Source organism: Suricata suricatta, chromosome 11 (assembly GCF_006229205.1).
Source record: "Suricata suricatta isolate VVHF042 chromosome 11, meerkat_22Aug2017_6uvM2_HiC, whole genome shotgun sequence".
Classification (NCBI taxonomy): Eukaryota; Metazoa; Chordata; class Mammalia; order Carnivora; family Herpestidae; genus Suricata; species Suricata suricatta.
Genome location: NC_043710.1, coordinates 108,002,142 through 108,019,447, shown reverse-complemented (window position 1 = coordinate 108,019,447; position 17,306 = coordinate 108,002,142). Strand labels below are relative to the sequence as shown.

Genomic DNA, 17,306 nt, shown 5'->3' with positions numbered 1-17,306 from the left:
CTTTGGAAATACCTGTCTCCAGGCCACGGAGGAAGAATGTCACCTCTCACCATTACTGTGATTCATTGCTGTCACAGCCGAACTCCAGGGGGGCAGAGTCAGCCGGCCCCAGCCAACCGGCTGTGGATGCCACGGAGCTGGTGCCAGCCCTGTGCCCGCTCGCTCGGTAATGGGGCACCTGCCCGGGCGGGGATGGGAGAGCAGGTGTTACCGGATCAGATGTCGTGGAGGACCGGGGCAGCCGGGGCTGGTTGGGGACGGTCCCCTGCTCCGTCCAGAGGAGTGGGATCCTGCTTCAGAGCCGGGCTGGCAGGAGGAAGGTCAGGGCACTCCCTGGCATCCTCTGCTTCTCTCCTGCCATGCCAGCTTAGGCAGGCCCCGGTACCTCTGTCACTTTGCGAAACGAAGTCCTTCCTAGCCATAGGGAAAGCTGGGCTCTGGTTATAACCCTGGGAAAGCCACTTAAGCCTCAGTTTCCTCACCTGTGCAATGGGTCCATCTATCCCTTTCCTGTTCCCTGGCAAGGTCAAGGTGATAGAATGGGCTTCAAGACACTTTGAAAAGCCTCCATGTAGATATTATGCTGTTAATATTTATGTTCTCAGCCATCTCCTCAGCCATCCTTTCTTTGTTAGCAGGGCGGCCCTCCTGTTAGACCTGGGTGAGCTCTGACTTGTCTGTGTCACCCTGTGGCATCCCCTCTGTCCCATGGGTGTCCCCAAACCTGCTTGGCTGAGTCATTGGAAGGAACAAAGCGGATCAAGGAGGCAAACGCTCCTTAAACGATCGAGAATCATGAAGTGTGGGTTACTGGGTGAAGATTTCTGGCCACCAGAGTCTGAGAGGACACAGACATTCAACAGACACCTTGAGCTGAGGCCTCTGACAGGCCAGGCTCGGCTTCTGTGCAGTAAATGACAAAGATGATTATGAAGCCAGCGAGGAGCCATTTGGGCCATGCTAGCGTGATCCAGAAGGTGTGGAGGGAAGGCAGGAGCAGAGAGGGCGGGCTTGCTCCTGGAGGTCTTCCTGGAGGTGGTGAGTCTGGGAGGAATGTGGTTGCTAGGCGGTGAAGACCACAGCGGAGGAGCGGCTCTGTTCTAGCTCAAGCCCAGACTTGAGTTCTGAGAAAAGTCAAGAATGCATTTCTCTGCAGGGCGTTCACGGTGGGAGAGGTGGGTCCAGCAGGTTTGCCCTCGTCACCAGCTGTGGACACCGAAGGGCACGTCCCCGGCCCCGGCTCAGCGAGCAGAGCGCTCCGGTGACCTTGACTCTCTCAGCACACTGCCCTTTGGCAGTTCCCACGACCTGGGCGCCCCGCGGCTCGGGTCATCTCGAAGCCAAGACTTAAGGAATGGGCCTCCAGGACCCACCTCCGCTGGCCGCGCCTTATAAGTGACCCTGGCGTCTGCGGCTACAGCAGGAGACAGGAGCCGACACTCCTTGGGGCTCAGGGACTCGGGCCGCGCGGATGGGGCCTGGGAGCTGCCGCCTTCCTTGCCGAGGGGCCGTGCGTGCCACGCGGCCCGGACCGACCCCAGCCAGGAAACGGGCTTTCGAGGGGCTGCTGGCTTCTTTCGGCTGGGAGCCAACAGCAGGAGGACTGGTTGGGGACCCGAGGCCAGGGCTGTGCCCTCAGACGTGCAGCCCCTAGACGTGCGGGCCGGTGGCGCCGAGACCCCGTCCCGGGGAGGCTGGTGCAGCGCGAGCTCCAGGCAGAGGGCTCAGCAGGTGCCGCCTCCTAGGCTACCAGCCCCAGTGACCCCGGACTCCCGCCCTAGACTGAAGGTTCAGGGCACGGGTGGAAGGCTGCTTGGGGGAGATGGGGAGACTGAGGCACAGCAACCAAGGACATTGTCCCACTGGGTGTGACGGTGCTAGAAGGGGGACCCGGGACTTGGGGCGACCACTTCATAGCTCCCAAAGATCGCCTTGGTCTGTGGGGCTTGGGGGGCTGGCCCCATGGAAGAGTGGACAGGAGGGAGGCTGGCAGGGGGTCTTTGCCTGCCCTGTAACCTTCCTGGGATTCCCACCCCATTTGGCGTCGAATCCTGAAAATGACTAAAACAAGTGCGGCCAGGCCCCAGGGCCGCACAGGTGCCGGGGGGCTGGAGGTCCCGGGTGGGCGGGGGGTGTGCAGAGCTCCAGGAGCCTGCTCCAGAGCATCGTGGCGAGGGACGGAGCCCAGGGCAGGGGCCTCCTGGAAGGCCATCTCGGGGGAGGACGGTGAAGCCACTGTTTGTCAGGACCTTCTGTGGTCAGGCCTCGCACAGGCGTCACCTCAGGTCCTGCAACAGCCACGCCAGGTAGGTGCTTGCACCCCGTTTCACAGATGGGGAGGGAGACCCGGAGAGGGGACCCTCCCACGTCGCAGGGCCCACGGTGAAACGTCGGGAGGCCAAGGGGTGGAGCGTGGCGCGACCGCTGGCCGCAGGCTGGGGGAGCCCGGGCCCCGAAGAAGGGCAGGGCGTCTCAGAGAGAGGGCTCCTTGCCCCCAGGGTCAGCCAGGCCGACGGCCTCAGCTGGAGGTGAACAAGAGGTCCGGGGGAGGACCTTCTTGACTCGGCCTCGGGCTCCCCTGAAAGGGGAAATAGTCATTAAATTGCTGCAGGGCTCTGGGCAGAGAGCTGGGGGTGGGGGTCCCCCAAGGAGGACTCGGGGGCAGCTGTTGGCAAGGTGGGGGGTGCTGACCACCGCCATCTCTCCGTGGGGCAGACCAGTTCCTGCCGCCTCTTACAGAGCAAGTGATTTCCGGGACGGAGGCTGCAAGCTGGGGCCGGGCTGTGCCCTGGAGAGGTGATTTCACCTCTGGACCTGTTTGCTGCTGAACCAGACGAGGGGCCTGCCGTGTGCCAGGTCCTGGTCTAGGCACTGGGAGCCTACGAATGACCAAACCGCAAGCAAAGTCCTTGCTCCCCTGGAGCTTGAACTGTAACTGGAAGGAAGACAAGAAGAAAAGGAAAATTGATAACTTACCAACTATGGTAAGTGTCAGAGAAAAAGAAAACAAAACAAAAAACTAAGAAGGGATTTGAGCTGTTGCAGAGTAGGTGTGAATTTTTATTTTCTTATTTTTATTTTATTTATTTATTTTGAGAGAGAGAGGGAGCATGAGCAGAGGAAGGGCAGAGAGAGGGAGAGAGAGAATCCCAAGCAGGCTCCATACTGTCAGGGTGGAGCCTGACACCGGGCTCGAACTCACGGACCATGAGATCATGACCTGAGCCGAAGTCGAGTTGGATGCTTAACCGTCGGCGCCATCCAGGGGCCCCTCCAAGTGTGACATTTTAGATTGGGAGGTCAGGAAGGATCTTCTGAGTCACCCTATGAAGAAAGTTGTGAGCCACATTAGCCGGAAGTTCTCTGGAGCAAGAGTGTTCAGAAAGTGGGAACAGTCAGTGCAAAGGTCCTGAGGCAGGAGCACACCTGGAGGGTGAGGAGACCACCAAGGAGACTGGCATGGCTGGAGCGGAGAGAAAAGGCAGGAAAGTTGGAGACAAGGTCAAAGAGGTCATTAGGGCCAGATTAGGAAGCGCTGTGGAAGGGAGTTTGGTTGATCTCCCGAGCCCTCGGGGGTTGGAGTAGAAGAGTGAGCCCTTTGTCAGTGACGGGGACGGCGTGGACAGCTTTGGAGGTGCTCTTCAGTTGGCCAGAACATGACACAGGGTCTCCACCGGGCACCGAGATGCGCCCCCTACGCAGCGCTCGGGGCCGGTAGGTAACCCGGAATGTCTGTGTGTGTTTGGGGCCGGGGATGGGAGTTCCGGCTGGGGTCTTCCTGGTGTGTGGGTCCAGGTAGCTTCTGAGATGCCATCCTGCCCTGAGGCGTCGGGGTCTGTCAGCCCCGCTGGGGGGGCTCCCGCTCGGCAGCCCTGAGCTGTCTGCACAGGTTTCCACCTGAGAACGTGTGCCAAGGTCGTGGGAGCCGCTGGGCCGCCAGGGAGGCCCCTCCAGATCACGCCCCTGCGGGCCGGTCTCTGTGTCCTGAGGGTCTGCGGCTTGGAGGTGGCTCTCTGGTGGGGCAGGGTCATTAGGGGTCCCCTCGGGGTAGGAGATACTGCTAGGCGGGAACAGAGAGGCAGGCTGTCCTCTGCCGGAGCCGGGGCCCAGAGACGGGGGCCAGAACCAGCACCCCTAAACCCTGCTTTAACGTGTCCCTTCTGGGGTGGCCCAGCAGGGTGGCCTACAAGTAACCCAGGGAGATCCTGTGTTCTCGCGTGAGCCCCGCCCACACTGTGCCTGTGACCTTGCTCCAGGCCAGCAGAGGCCCCAGCACCGGGAACAGAGACTCCGCTGAGCCCATGGGGTGGGGGGCCGCTCGGTCTGTCCTGAGCGGCTCCTCGCTCCGGTGGGGACCGGCCCCGGCATCTCCCTGGATCCTGAAGTGCTGTCTTCCGGCCACTCGCTTCTGGCACCAGCCAGCGGCCCTCAGAGACCTCATTAGGCTGCTGGTGGCTCCGGTGGGGCCGCTGAGGTGTGACATCAGGGCCTGTGTAAGCCCTGGGGGCACAAGAGGGGCCCCCCCGAGGATGACGGCTAGGCTGCCATGGTGCCGCGCCTCCGGCCCCCAGGCCCCCAGCTGCTTCCCTTCTCTGCTCCCCTGGTGCCGGCCTCCCCGCCCGCAGCCCCGCCATCGCTGCCCCTCGGAGGGGCTGCTGCCATCCTGCCCCGTCGCAGGGCCACCCAGCTGCAGGGCACGGCCGGTGCGCGCTACGTCAGGGCTGGCCCCGAGAATGGGGGCACAGCTGAGCGAAGGCACTCGGGGACCCACAGATGCCCCACGTGTCCCCCTTGGTGACCCCTAGGGTGGCTTTGCAGGCAGCTCTCCCCTGGGCACACGGGCCAGCGGCTGTGGCTCCCAGCTTCCCCCTGGATCCCGGCCCCAGCCTGCCCCAAGGGCTCCCCTGCCAGCCCCTCCTCCCTGACTCTGGCTCTTCCTGCCTGTGGGCTTGGGCTCCGCTGGGGTGTGGACGGAGGGAGGGGGGAGGGAGGCCGGCACTTCCCATCCGGGCCCTTGGCAGCCAGTGCCTCACTGCTCTCTCCCGCTGAGGACACAGCCGGCAGCTCCCGCCATGGACAGGTGGTACCTGGGTGAGTCCCCTCCATCCGTGCCTGCCACCCGCTCGGACTCGGGTGCCGGGTCACCTCGTCATGTTCAGGTGCACCCACTGCCCCTACATCCCGTTCAGGTGCACCCACTGCTCCCCAGAACCGCAGGGAAAGCTGACGCGAGGGTGGGCGGGCTGTCTAAACAAGGGCACGTCAAGGTGGAGTCCTGAGCGCACCGATCTCTGCTCCGAGCATCGGTGGCGGCAGGAGCTCAGAGGACAGCTTGTCCAAAAGCCTCCTTTTCTGTCTGTCGACCTGTCCGTCGGCAGGGATTCTGCTTATTTTTAATCTTTAAAAAAATTTTTTAACGTTTTATTTATTCTTGAGAGAGAGAGAGAGACAGAGCATGAGTGGGGGAGGGGCAGAGTGAGGGGGCACAGCAGGCGCCAGGCTCCGAGCTGGCAGCACAGAGCCCGACGCGGGGCTCGAACTCACACAGCGTGAGATCACGACCTGAGCCGAAGCCCCCCGACTGAGCCCCCCGGGTGCCCCTGTCTGCAGGAACTCGAAAGCCGGGCTGCTGGGTTCAAATCTCCTTTCCCCACTTGCTGGCCGCCAGCCCCCTGGCAAGTTGTTTCCTCACCTCCCTGACCTCAGAGTTGCGATGATTATGTGACTTACTTTTTGTTACGTGCTTACAACACGGCCTTGCGGTGGAGTTACAAATGCAGATAACTCGCTACAGTTTCCCCTTTCGTCTGAAATCCTCTCTCCCTCTTTCTCCTGTCTGTCTGTCTGTCTTTACGGTCTACTGTCTATCATCTATTTCTGTCTTCTATCATCTGTTTACTATGTATCTATCTATCATCTATCTAAACTTTCCACCTGGTTTTTTACCCCTTATTCCAGACGGAATCGCAGTAACGACGGAATGCACTGAGACACCAGGAGAGTGTGTAGTCAGGGGCGCCGGTGTCCCGTGTGGAAGTGTGACGGCGGCTTTGGGAGCCCAGCCTTGGGGGTCTGGCTTCCTACCCCTGGTTTTCTTACTAATGGGATGTTTCCGTTAAACCCCCGACCTCCACGCCCTCGGTCCTGGTCTGCCCGGCGGGGCTCATGGCCCCTCCCTGGCCGCCTCCGGGGCCGTTTCGAGGAGCAAACGACCAGCCTCAGTTTCTTCATCTGTAGAACGGAGCCACCACGGGTTCAGTGGGACGGTGCAGACGAAGAGCCTGACACGGGCTCAGCCCCTACTCGGCAGGAGCTGGGTTGTGACGTGCTCACGAATGGTCATCCCTCAGCTCTGGGGGCACATTGCTGACCGGGGTCGGGGCCCCCGGGCTGCGAGGTCGTGACCCTCTCCCTCCATCTCCCCCCGTGCTGGGTTCAGTGCAGGGTGGTTGGCTTTCTGTGTCCAGCAGCTGACGTTCAATAGAAGGCAAACGCCCCTTATTTCTCCAGTCGGCACAAATACGACAAATAGAGATGCGAGTTGTGTGTCCGGCCCTGTGCCCCGCTCTCTGCGTGCTTCTCCCTTTCTCCTCACAGCAAACCCCCAGCTAGGGAATAGTCCCATTTTACGGACGAGAAGACTGAGGCACAGAGAGGTTCAGTAACTCGACAGGGGCCATTTACCTAGCAGGTGGAGGAACACGGGAACGAACACAAACTTTGATTCCCCGATAGCCACTCCAGGAGGACTCACAGGCGGGCCCTCTCGCTTTGGAAGGACCAGCCTCCCTTGGCGGACACTGACCGTGAGCTTTGGCCCCGTCAGCCTCTTCTGGAGGCCAGTTCAGTGGACTGGAACTCAGCCAGGACTGGAACACCCCGGGAGTGCCCGGCCCTGGGTCCCCGAGGCAAGGGAGGCCACCACAGAGTGGGGGGTGGCCTCAGGTGTGGGGAAGCCCAAGGCCTGCCCCTCGCTCTCCACTCTGCCCCTCGCTGGCTGTGTGCCTTTGGGCCAGAGCCCTACCCTCTCTGTGCCTCAGACGCCTCCTCTGTAAAACGGGAAGTAACACGAGGCACAAGGAAAGTGATTAGTAAATGATAAAGGCAGGCATTGTCCCCGGGGCTGCACTGGGCCCTTCCTTGAAGGTGCAGCTGGGCCGGTGTGGACCCCGGATTGCAGAGGGACAATGGCAGGGGCGCAGGAAGAGGGAGACCTGTGAGGGGTGCCGGAGCCTGCCTGGCGGAGGTGCGAGCTGCTAGGGAGGAAGGAAAGGAGGCTGCACAGGCCGGGTGTGGACTGCTCGGTGGGCTGCCCGGCCGTGAGGTGGGAGGGGCAGCCCCTTGGGACCAGCTCAGGGGGCCCTGAGCGCCGGGCAAGAAATGGCAGCCGAAACCGTGATCTCCATGGTGGGTGGTGAGGTGCGCGGCCGCGGGGCTGGGGCTCCAGGGGCCCTTGACATTGGCTCCCGAGGTGCACAACACACTGGACGTAGTTTGGAAAGCTCCCCTTCCCCCCTGCCCCGGCCCCGGCTGCCGCGTCTCCGGCCGGCGGAAGAATACCATGGCCTTGCTCTCCCGGATGCTTCTCTGGAAATTTCCTTTGGGAGGATTTGGAAACCCAGCTGGCCCCTGCCTACCCCCTGCCTGCCCCCCACACCCCTCACCCCCTCGGGCCTCAGAGGGAGCTCTCAGCTCGCACCAGGGCTCCCCTTGTGACTCAGGTACATATTACCTGGCACTGTTAATGTTTAATGCCCCCACCTCGCCCCTGGCCACCCAGACCAGGCAGTGTCCCCGAAGCTGAGGCAGGAGAGGGCAGTGGAGACCAGCCCGGGCCGCTAGGGACATGACAGGGCTGTCGACGGACGACGGTGAGTGTGGCCGAGCCTGTGTGAGCAGGAGGGCCACCTTTGGAGGGACGAGCCGCCTTCCAGAGTCCCCAGCCCCTCCCCCACCCTCACCAGCCGCCTGTGAGGGGTCTTTAGCAGTTGCTTTGGAAAGAGGATCCTGCCCTGACTCTGAAGGGCAGTGCCCGGGGGGCCGGGGAGGGGGGACCTGGGGCTGGGGGGTGCGCCCCCACCCCGGACCTGTGTCCCCGCACAGCGCGTCTTTCAGGACTATCTAAGCTCAGAGGGGGAGGCCGAGGGGGCTCTGAGAGCCCCCGCGTTTGGGACGCCCCTCGGAGGATGCTGCGGTGGGGGTGCCTCGGGCCTGGAGGCCCACGCGCCTGTGGGGGCCACGTGGGCTTTGAGCCCGACCTAGGGAAGATGAGGGCTTTGGGTGGGGGTGGGCTCACCAAATGGCTCAGGACAAGGGAACAGGGAGGAGGTGGCTTCCTGGTGTCGTGGCGGGGGAGAGCGCGCCGTCCAGTCCTGGCTCTGCGCTCACTCCCCTTGTGACCTTGAACAAGACCTGAACCGAATCCGGGAGACGACCTTGGTGGGCTCCTGCAGGGGAAGGACCCCGGGCCCCCACAGCCACCCCTGTCAGCCCAGGCACTGACCCCTCCTGGCCAGGGAGGCCGCACTGGGGACCAGTGGGCCCGCCAGGCCCTGAGCTCCCCACGGTGACCCGCGACACCGCTCCGCACAACACGGGCGTGCCACCTCCTGCCTTCCTTCTACCTCACACGCAGCTTCTTTGGTGCCAAGAAGGGGCTTGACTGGGGCAGGACAGCGGGCCGGGACCGTGGCCAGGCGCCCTCCGTCGGCCCAAAGACAAGCGTGCTTGGTGTCTGGGAGGGGGCAGGGCTGTGACACCTCGGGTGGAAACACCACAGGAGGCAGGGACCACACCCCCCTTGACCTTGGGATGTCTTGTTCCTTTCGCCCATCTGAGAGGCAGCGCAGCAGAGGGGTTAAGCCCCTGGATTCTTAGCAGCCTCCTGCCAGGGTTCAAATCCCAGCTCCCCCTTTACGGCGTGTAACGGGCCCCCTGTGCGTCCCCATCTTAGGGACAATATTGGAACAATAGTAATGCTTCGTAGGGTTTTTATTTATTTATTTATATCTAATTATTTTTTATAATTTACATCCAAGTTAGTTGGCACCTGGTGCAACAGCGATTTCAGGAGTAGATTCCTCAGTGCCCCTTCCCCGGGGAGCCCGCCCCCCACACAACCCCTCCAGCAGCCCTCTGTTCTCTGTATTTAAGAGTCGCTTATGTTTTGCCCCCTCCCTGGTTTTATATTATTTTTGCTTCCCTTCCCATTTTTAAATTTTTTTAATGTTTATTTTTGAGATAGAGAAAGAGAGTTTGAGCAGAGGAAGGGTAGAGACAGGGAGACACGCAATGGGAAGAAGGATCCAGGCTCCGAGCTGTCAGCACAGAGCCCGACCCGGGGCTCGAACCCTCAAAGGGCGAGATCATGACCTGAGCCGAAGCTGGACGCTTCACCGGCTGAGCCCCCCAGGCGCCCCTTCATAGGGTTGTTTGGTGACTAAATGAGCCTGGCGTGTGGCAAACACGGTATATTAATGTTTCTTCAAAGAATTTGCTTCCCGTTGACGAGAGAAGCATAAGAGAGAAGAATCTAGAAACCCAAGTTCAAGGCCCAGTTCTGCTCCAGACTTTCGAGGCAACTTTAAAAAAAATTTTTTTTTAATGTTTTTTATTTATTTTTGAGAGACAGAGAGACAGGTGAACAGGGGAGGGTCACAGAGAGAGAGGGAGACACAGAATCTGAAGCAGGCTCTAGGCTCTGAGCTGTCAGCACAGAGCCCTATGCGGGGCTCGAACCCACGAACGTGAGATCATGACCTGAGCCGAAGCCAGACGCTTAACCGGCTGAGCCCCCCAGGCGCCCCTCGTAGTGACTTTAAATGAGTCTCCGGGCGGGGCCGCGGGCTTCCCCTTCCGCTCAGTGGATGCGAAGGGCCCTCGGCTCGCGCACACGTTTGCTCGGTGTCTGGCCCCTCTGCCCCCCTGCCCCCTGGGCCCGGCCCCCGCCCAGGAAGCGAGGCCAGGAAAGCACCACCCCCGCCCGCCTGGTCCCAGGGCCCGGGGCAGCACCAAGCTCCGCTTTGGATGCTGTGTTCGGCCCGAGGGGACTCGACTCCATCCGGACGTTGGCAGGCCAGTGGACGCTCGGGCCGCGGGGCGGGCAGGCCGGGCGTCCACGTGTCCGCGCGGCGCTCACGGCCTGGCTCTCTCTGCAGGTGGCAGCCCCGCGGGGGACGTGGACCCGTTCCACTACGGTAGGCCTGCTGGGCCCTCCTCCCGCACCCCTGCGGCCGCCACCGCGGCCCCCCAGTCTGGCCTGCCCTTTCCGCCCCTCCCCCCGCGGTCCGCGTGGGGCTGCTGGGGGTGGGCCGGGGGGCTGCGGCCACGGGTCCCACCTCCTCGCCCTCTCCTTCTCAGACTACGAGACCGTCCGGAAAGGAGGCCTGATCTTCGCCGCCCTGGCCTTCGTGGTGGGGCTCATCATCATCCTCAGTGAGCGGGGTGGCCTGGGGGGGGGGTGCTGCGCGGGCCGCCTCTTCTCTCCCCGGGGGGGGGGGGGGAGAGCCCGCTCACCTGCTTCCCGGACCCCCGGAGGGAGGGAGTCTCTCGGCTCCCCTGCACTCCCCCCTGCAGGATGTGGGAACTGACGGGACACCCAGTAGACAGAGGCGCCCCAGAGGCCTCCCTAAGCGGTCCTCCTCCAACCTCACTCGGCAGGTTCCCGTGGCCTCGTGTGCGCCCTCTGGTGGCCACTGGAGGAGCTGCTGAATGGGAGAGCAGGCTGGTCGGGCCTGGGACACCCCAGTCCGAGGACGGGGGTTCAAGGGGAGGGGACCAGCCTGCACTGGACACTTCCCTTGGCCAGATCCGGTCACTTTCCTTTCCTGGCATGAGCTACATCTCAGTCCATTTATTTAAAATTTTTTATTTATTTTAGAAAAATGTAATGTTTATTTTTGAGAGAGAGACAGCGCGAGCAGGAGGGGCAGAGAGAGAGAGGGAGACAGGATCTGAAGCAGGTTCCAGGCTCTGAGCTGTCAGCACAGAGCCCGACACAGGCTCAAACCCACAAACCGCGAGATCATGACCTGAGCCGAAGCCGGACGTGTAGCCCACTGGACACCCAGGCGCCCGCTCAGTCCATTTAATCTTCTCAGCAACACTGAGGGGTGGTCCAGACTCTCGCATTTTTCAGATGCGAACCACCCACCCTGGCAGGTGCAGCAGTTTGCTCTGGGCTCCACGGCCAATCAGAAGCAGAGCTGGCTTCAGCTGCCCCCCCCCCCCCAAAGCAAATGCAGCTGGGAGCCATCAGGGCTGCTGGCTTACCACGGATCCCCAACTCCCTGGGCCTCAGTTTACTCATCTGTTAAATAGGGATGTTCCCACTTACCTTATATAGTCAGGGCTAACATCCCAAGACGTGGCAGCCGCGAAAGCATTCAGGCTAGGCATAGAGTATTCTGGAGGAGAGAAGGGTCCTTGCTTGTCCCCCAGCCCCAGCAGGCACACAGCAGGGGCTAAGTGCTTACTGACTTGGTTTGGTGCACCCAGAAGAAACACCCAGAGAAACACGACCAGGTCTGCGTCCCGGGATTCTAGCACATCCGTGGCTGGTGCCATCCCGTCAGGAGGCCTCTGTCTGCGACACAGCTGGTTCTGGAAGTGTCTGGAAGTGTCTGGAAGTGTCTCGTGGGCAGCCGTGTAGTGTTGGGCACACAGCTGCAGCCAGTGGACCGGCCCGAGCAGAGATCCTGGCTCTGGCCTCACAGTCGTCCTCCTGCAAGGGCTCACCGGGCAGCTACTGTGTGCCCAGCCCTGGGCAGGGGGCACCGCGGTGGCGCAGGCTGGGCTACTGCTCTGGGCGTGCTCAGCCTACCATGGAGTCACTGCACTAAATGTTTGCTGACTGACTGACTGATTGGCTTGGGCCCCCGGAATGCTTATGGCCCCGTCAAGAGAGGAGTCGTCACCTGTGTCTCGGGCGGGCGGGCAGAGAGGGTCCCCTGCGAAACGAGGCTGACGGAAGCCCCTGTCCTTTCTCCCTCCAGGCAAACGGCTCCGCTGCGGGAGCAAACACAAACACCGGTGGGTGTCTGCCCAGGGTGACGGAGTGAGGCAGGGGCGGGGGGCGGAGGGGGCGGAGGGGGCGGAAGGGGGCGCAGGCTAAGGAGTTTGGTCTCCCAGGCCAGCTCGTCCTCGGACCTCTGACCTGCCCTCTTCCCTCCCCACCCCAGGCAGGTCAACGGAGATGAGCTGTGATGCCGGTAAGCGTGGGGGGCACGGGTGAGGGGCAGCGGGGATGGCCGTGCAGACACGGGAGAGCTCAGGGTGGGCTGGGGCAGGTTTGGGCCTCGCAGCCCCCGCTGGGTTTGTGCCCGGTGTGGGTGTGTGGCCAGGGGCGGCTGCAAAGAGGAAAGTGGATGAGCGAGGAGGAAAACAAGCCGCACTCTGCCCCCCCACAGCCCGAACCCCGTCTCTGTCTTTTCAGAGGCAGCTGTAGGCTCATTCCGCCGGGCCGCTGGGAAGCCTTCCGGAGTGGTGGACCTTTGTCCCCAGCACCGGCAGGCCCTCGGCTGAAGGCAGTGCCAGGCTCCAGGTGACCCCTGGGTGCGCATGGCCTCCTCCCCCTCAGGGCCGCCTCCTGTTAATAATAAAGCCGGCCTCGGAGATAGCGCCTTCTTGGCCTCCCTCCCTTCTCTCCCCCCGCCTGCCACCACCCACCCGCCCTTCCAAGTTGGGGTGGAAGCAGCCTGGTCTCTGTCCCGTGAGCTGCTCAGCTGCGCAGGCCTGTTACGGCAGGAAGTTAGCACCTGCACCTGCACCTGCAGGCCTCTCCTTGCGGCCTGAGCCCGCGGGCGGAGGACCACCGCCTGCCGAGCGCCAGGCAGACAGGGCCGGCAAGTCTGAAGGCCCAGGACCGTTGGGTGCTGCTTGGGCTCCTGCCTCAGGCCCCGAGGCTGCTCCCGGAGCTCTGTGCTGGGACTTCGTGCAGGCGTGCCCTGAGCTGTTGGTGACCCGAGTGCGCCCTGCCAGCCCCCAGGTGCCCCGTGTGCCGGGTGGGGCGGGCCGGGGGGCCTGGCGTGGGCCTCCCCGCTCTCTCCCTACCCACCTCCCAACCTTGGCGCTAAGCTCAGGCCACACCCTTTCCACTCTGGGGCTTGGGGGCTCCTATCGGGCCTGTTCTTATCCACCTTTTGGGGGGCTACCCTGGGGAAGCCTGGGGCTGGGGGTGGGCAGTGGGGGTGGGGCCCTCGGTCCCCTTTCCTCCAGCCCCGTCCACGCGGCAGGCACCCAGCCACGGACAGTTGGGCCAGGATGGTGCCAGGCTGCCTCTCCCACCCGTGCCCAACCTCCTGAGCCCGCGGCCTCCCTGCAGCACCGCCGGGTCCCCTCTGGCCATTTTAGAAGGTGCCCCTTCCCTCTCGCCCTCTTCCCTACGAAGCAGGCCGATCACAGCGCCACCTGGTGTCCGGTCTCCCAGTCAGGCTCTGTAAACCGGGGCGGGGGCAGCACGACCGTGGAGTTTGGGGGGTGCCTGGGGGCCAGAGGCAGGCAGGCCACTGATCCACGTGCACATTAAGTCCTGTGTCTTCTTCCACGGCCCCTGGGCCCTGAAGGCCACCGACCCTCGCAGGATCCCGAAGGCTTGAACCCGGAAGGTCCTTAGAGAGCCACATAGACAACCTTTTCAGAGGGGAAACTGAGGCCCCGGGACCGCAGTGGCGTGCACAGGCGGCGCAGCCCTCCTGTATCCGGGCTGGAGCTAGAAGCCAGGTGTCCGGCAGCCCTCATGACACCTGGGGGGAGGTGGCAGAGCCCCACTGACCCCTGTGGGCTCCGAGAGCCGAGGGAGAAGACAGAGGGGCTGGCCGGGGGCACGGTCCGGGGGACCAGGGACGCCTGGCCACTTACAACCGGGGCCAAGGTCTTTGCGACACCCTGCTCCCAACGCGGGCTCACGAAGACCATCAATGTGCCAGGCCCCAGCCCTGAGTGGAGTTCAGCGTTTCCATACACGAGCTGTCGGTGCTGGCGGGAGACTGAACGGGAAGTGGGGGAGGTCAGCTCCGGAAACTTCTCCATGCGACAGCAAGACAAACAGGAAGAGGGGGCGTTCCAGGTCTGCGGGCCACCTGGGGAGAAACGCAAGCAGTGGAGAGGAGCTACACTTCTAGAATGTTCTGCACACAGGCCTCGAGGGTGCCAGCTAGGAGGGGAGTTCCAGCTGCTCCAAGGGTCCGGGTGGACCATTCTCCTCTCCGCCCCTGGCTGCAAACCCTCCACCCTTGTGAACCCTGAGGCTCCTTTGGGTCCCAGTTCCATGCCCCAGAGAGCCCGGGTGCTGTTCAAACCACCAGACCCCCCCGCGTGCCCTCCAGCACTACTGGGCATGAATCTTGGCGTGGGGCCCACGAAAACCGAGGTGCCACATGCTCCCAGTGGGAGACGGGTCCGGGAGCCAGGCTGCCGGCCAGCTGGGGCTGAGACCCACCGATCCAAGTGACGTTCTGATGTCTGTGACCTGATCTTGGTCAGGGCCCATACGAATACTTTCCCTTCCCTCTCCACAAAGGTCGCATGGACTGGGAGCTACTGCGCCTCCACTTCCCTTTGGGGTTTCTCACTATTCAGACACAGTTTGAGTCACAAAGAGCAACCAAGCCTTGGAATGATTGGATGAATTTACTCTTAACCAAAACACCTCAAATACCGCCTGGTTCGAGGGGATGAAATTCCCATTATCACCACCAGAGGGAGCACGTGTCTCGGTCTAGACCTTCAGTTTGGCTTTTTCAACTCTTTCCAAGGCCCTTTGCGGACAGTAGGGCCCCCGCCCCCACGAACCGTCTGCCCCGGCCCGGCCGTGTTTCCTGGGAAAGCTGGGGGCTCTTCCCATTCCGTTTGCACCTCCCGCAGGTCGACCTCTTGCCTGTTCTGGGGGGATTTGTGGGGCTGTGGGTCTTCCCCGGGGCTTGGGGCAACCGCGAGGCCTCCAACCCCATGGTTGGAGTTAATCAGTGTGATGAGTAGGACCCGAGAGAGGCGGAGGCGCTGGGCACCCACTTCTGAGCTCCAGCCCCTGAGCTGCTGACTTCCGTGCTGAGTCCTTGCTAGTTTTGAACCCCAGCCCCAGGGGACCCTGTCTGTGGACCCCCTCCCAGCTGCGCGGGTCACTTGCCTAGGAGGCGGGCACAGCGGGCGGTGAGGAGGGGGGAGGCGGGGGAACAGATACGGGGTGGAGGTGCCGGGACTTCACGTGGACATGGCCACCCTGCCCCAGAGGCAACCTCACCGCAGGGCCTAGAAGGTGTGTGCGGGCCTTGGATCCAGGGCCGTGGGGGCTTCTCTGGCGCCTGCTCCACCCTGGCATCTCCCGGCAGGCTCCATGCACAGGAAGAGCGGGGCATGCGGGCACGGTGGGGCAGAATTAGGTGGTGACCCCGTTTGCTAGTGTCACCTCTGTCCCGGCTGGAGCGCCCCATGCCTGAGCTCCCCGCCCAGCCTCTGCACGCTGGGGGATGGGGGGCTCACACGTGTGTGGGAAGGGCTGGGAAAGAGCTCGGGGGCAGGGGGAGCTGCAGGAGATCCCCTCTTGGGCGTCTGGCTCGGTGGCCTGCATGGGCCCTGCACTCGGCTACCCCGCAGAGGGTCTGGCGGTTTACACGGGATGGTCCCCAGATTCCACAGGCAGCGATCTCCTTTCCAGAGCGCAGGCGCCCCTGGCAAGGGCCTTTGGTGTTCCTAAACCTTGGGAGACTCACACGCCCCCAGCAGCCCCACGCCCCCGGGCTGCTCACGGAGGGGCGCCCTAAATAGCCCACCCTAAGGACGTTCTCTGGTCCGACCTCTGTCAGAGGGACGGGGGTCTCTGGGCAGACAGGGTGGGGTGGAGGGGGGGCCTTGCTCGAGGCGGAGAGGGGAGTGGAGTGCTCCCCGGTGCTCCTCGGGCTCCTCCCAGCTCGGGCAGGGCTGCTTCTGGGGAGATGACCTGCCGCCCTGGGCAGCAGCAGAGACCTCTGGGGCGGCAGCGACGCGCCCCTTCTTCTCCCGCCGCCGCCTGACACACACGAGGCCCAGGGGGAGGTCGGAGGCAAGTGCCGGCAGCCACTGCCTCGGTGGGGGGTGTCCGGCTGGGAAGACGGTCGGGTAGGACCTTGGAGCCAGGACCGCTGGGAGCGCAGTGCGGAGCCCCGGGCTGGCCTGCGAGCGCCGGACCGCACAGGCGCCCCCTGCTCGGCCGCAGGGGCCTCCCTCCCGCACCGGGACGCTCCGCATTTCGTGCAGCTGAGCGACCGAAGGCTTGGGAGGACATCCTTCCTAGAACTTGGAACCTTGGTGCTCAGGGAGGGCTTGGGGGACCCGAGTGGGGGGCTCTCCCCAGGTGCGGATGGGCGGGCTCGTGCCTGGACAGAGGGGCATGGGGGGCCATTCCTGAGCTCTGATTGGCATCTTATTTTTCCCCCTTGTTGGGCTGCCTGTTCCGACCCTGTGTGTCCTTCCAGAGTTTTGAACCCCCAGCCCCCCAACCCCCCAGCCCTGAAGGCCCCCAGGGTCTCCTGGCGGCCATTCATCCCTGGAGTTCTAACTAAACTCAGTTCCCTTTTCAAAAAATTCTCTCTGCTCCTCCCCCAAAGGGCCTCTTTGGTCTCCCCAGGAGGAGTCGCCCAGGTGAGCAGGGGTTTGGGGGAGGAGTGGGAGGGCCCAGCTGTGGGCCCAGAACGTCCCTGGCGCAGCTGGCGCGGGACAGGTTGGAGAACGGGCCTTGCTGCCAGCTTTGCCCTCAGCCTGCTGTGTGAGCTTGAGGAGACCCCCGTCTGTCTCTGGGCTTGGCTTTGGGAAACGCAGACACCAGACAAAAATTCCAGGCATGGGCTCCCAGGTCAAGGGGCCGAGGGCAAGGGTGAGCGACCCCCTGTTCCCTCCAGCCCCCCGGGGAGCCGTGCGCACGTGGGCACGCACGCACACGCCACAAATGCACACTTGCCCCCTCTTCCTGGTAGCTAAAGCAGGGGCACCCTGCGAGCGACGAAGGCAGGCAGACGGACAGACACACGTGACCCAGCACAGCACGAGGCTGGCTTGGCCCCGAGCCCGGAGCGTGCCGCATTCTCTCGGGGTCCTTGTTTCCCGGAAGCCGGCCTGCGTGCGAGCTGGGCGTCCTCTGCGCCCAGGTGAATCGTATTTCAGGTCTCGAGTCCGCGGACCGTGTGCTCCCGCACGGCTCGTGACGTCATCGCGGAGTGGCCTCGGCCCTCAGACGCCTGCGCGGGGCGGGCGCGGGGCGTGCCCTGCGGGGTCTCAGCCACACTGGGCCCTCCCTGACCTGTCCTCCCCCGCACCCCTGGAGACCTGCCGGGGGG

General features: G+C 63.2%; 1 protein-coding gene and 1 long non-coding RNA gene across 2 annotated transcripts in view; both read left to right on the top strand.

The window, feature by feature from the left end:
* FXYD6 (FXYD domain containing ion transport regulator 6) overlaps positions 1–12,619 on the top strand; it is a 33,253-nt gene extending 20,634 nt beyond the window's left edge. The window contains exons 7-11 of the mRNA XM_029956801.1: positions 10,158–10,196; positions 10,360–10,434; positions 11,994–12,030; positions 12,130–12,209; positions 12,434–12,619. Of these exons, the coding sequence (XP_029812661.1) occupies positions 10,158–10,196; positions 10,360–10,434; positions 11,994–12,030; positions 12,130–12,209; positions 12,434–12,522 (320 nt within the window). The 3' untranslated portion in view covers positions 12,523–12,619. The remainder of the gene's footprint in view (positions 1–10,157; positions 10,197–10,359; positions 10,435–11,993; positions 12,031–12,129; positions 12,210–12,433) is intronic.
* Positions 1,374–6,550, top strand: LOC115306416. Its single transcript, XR_003915331.1, has 3 exons — positions 1,374–2,306; positions 2,716–2,984; positions 5,959–6,550. It is a non-coding gene; the product is annotated as an uncharacterized LOC115306416 (long non-coding RNA).
* Positions 12,620–17,306: the final 4,687 nt, after the last annotated feature.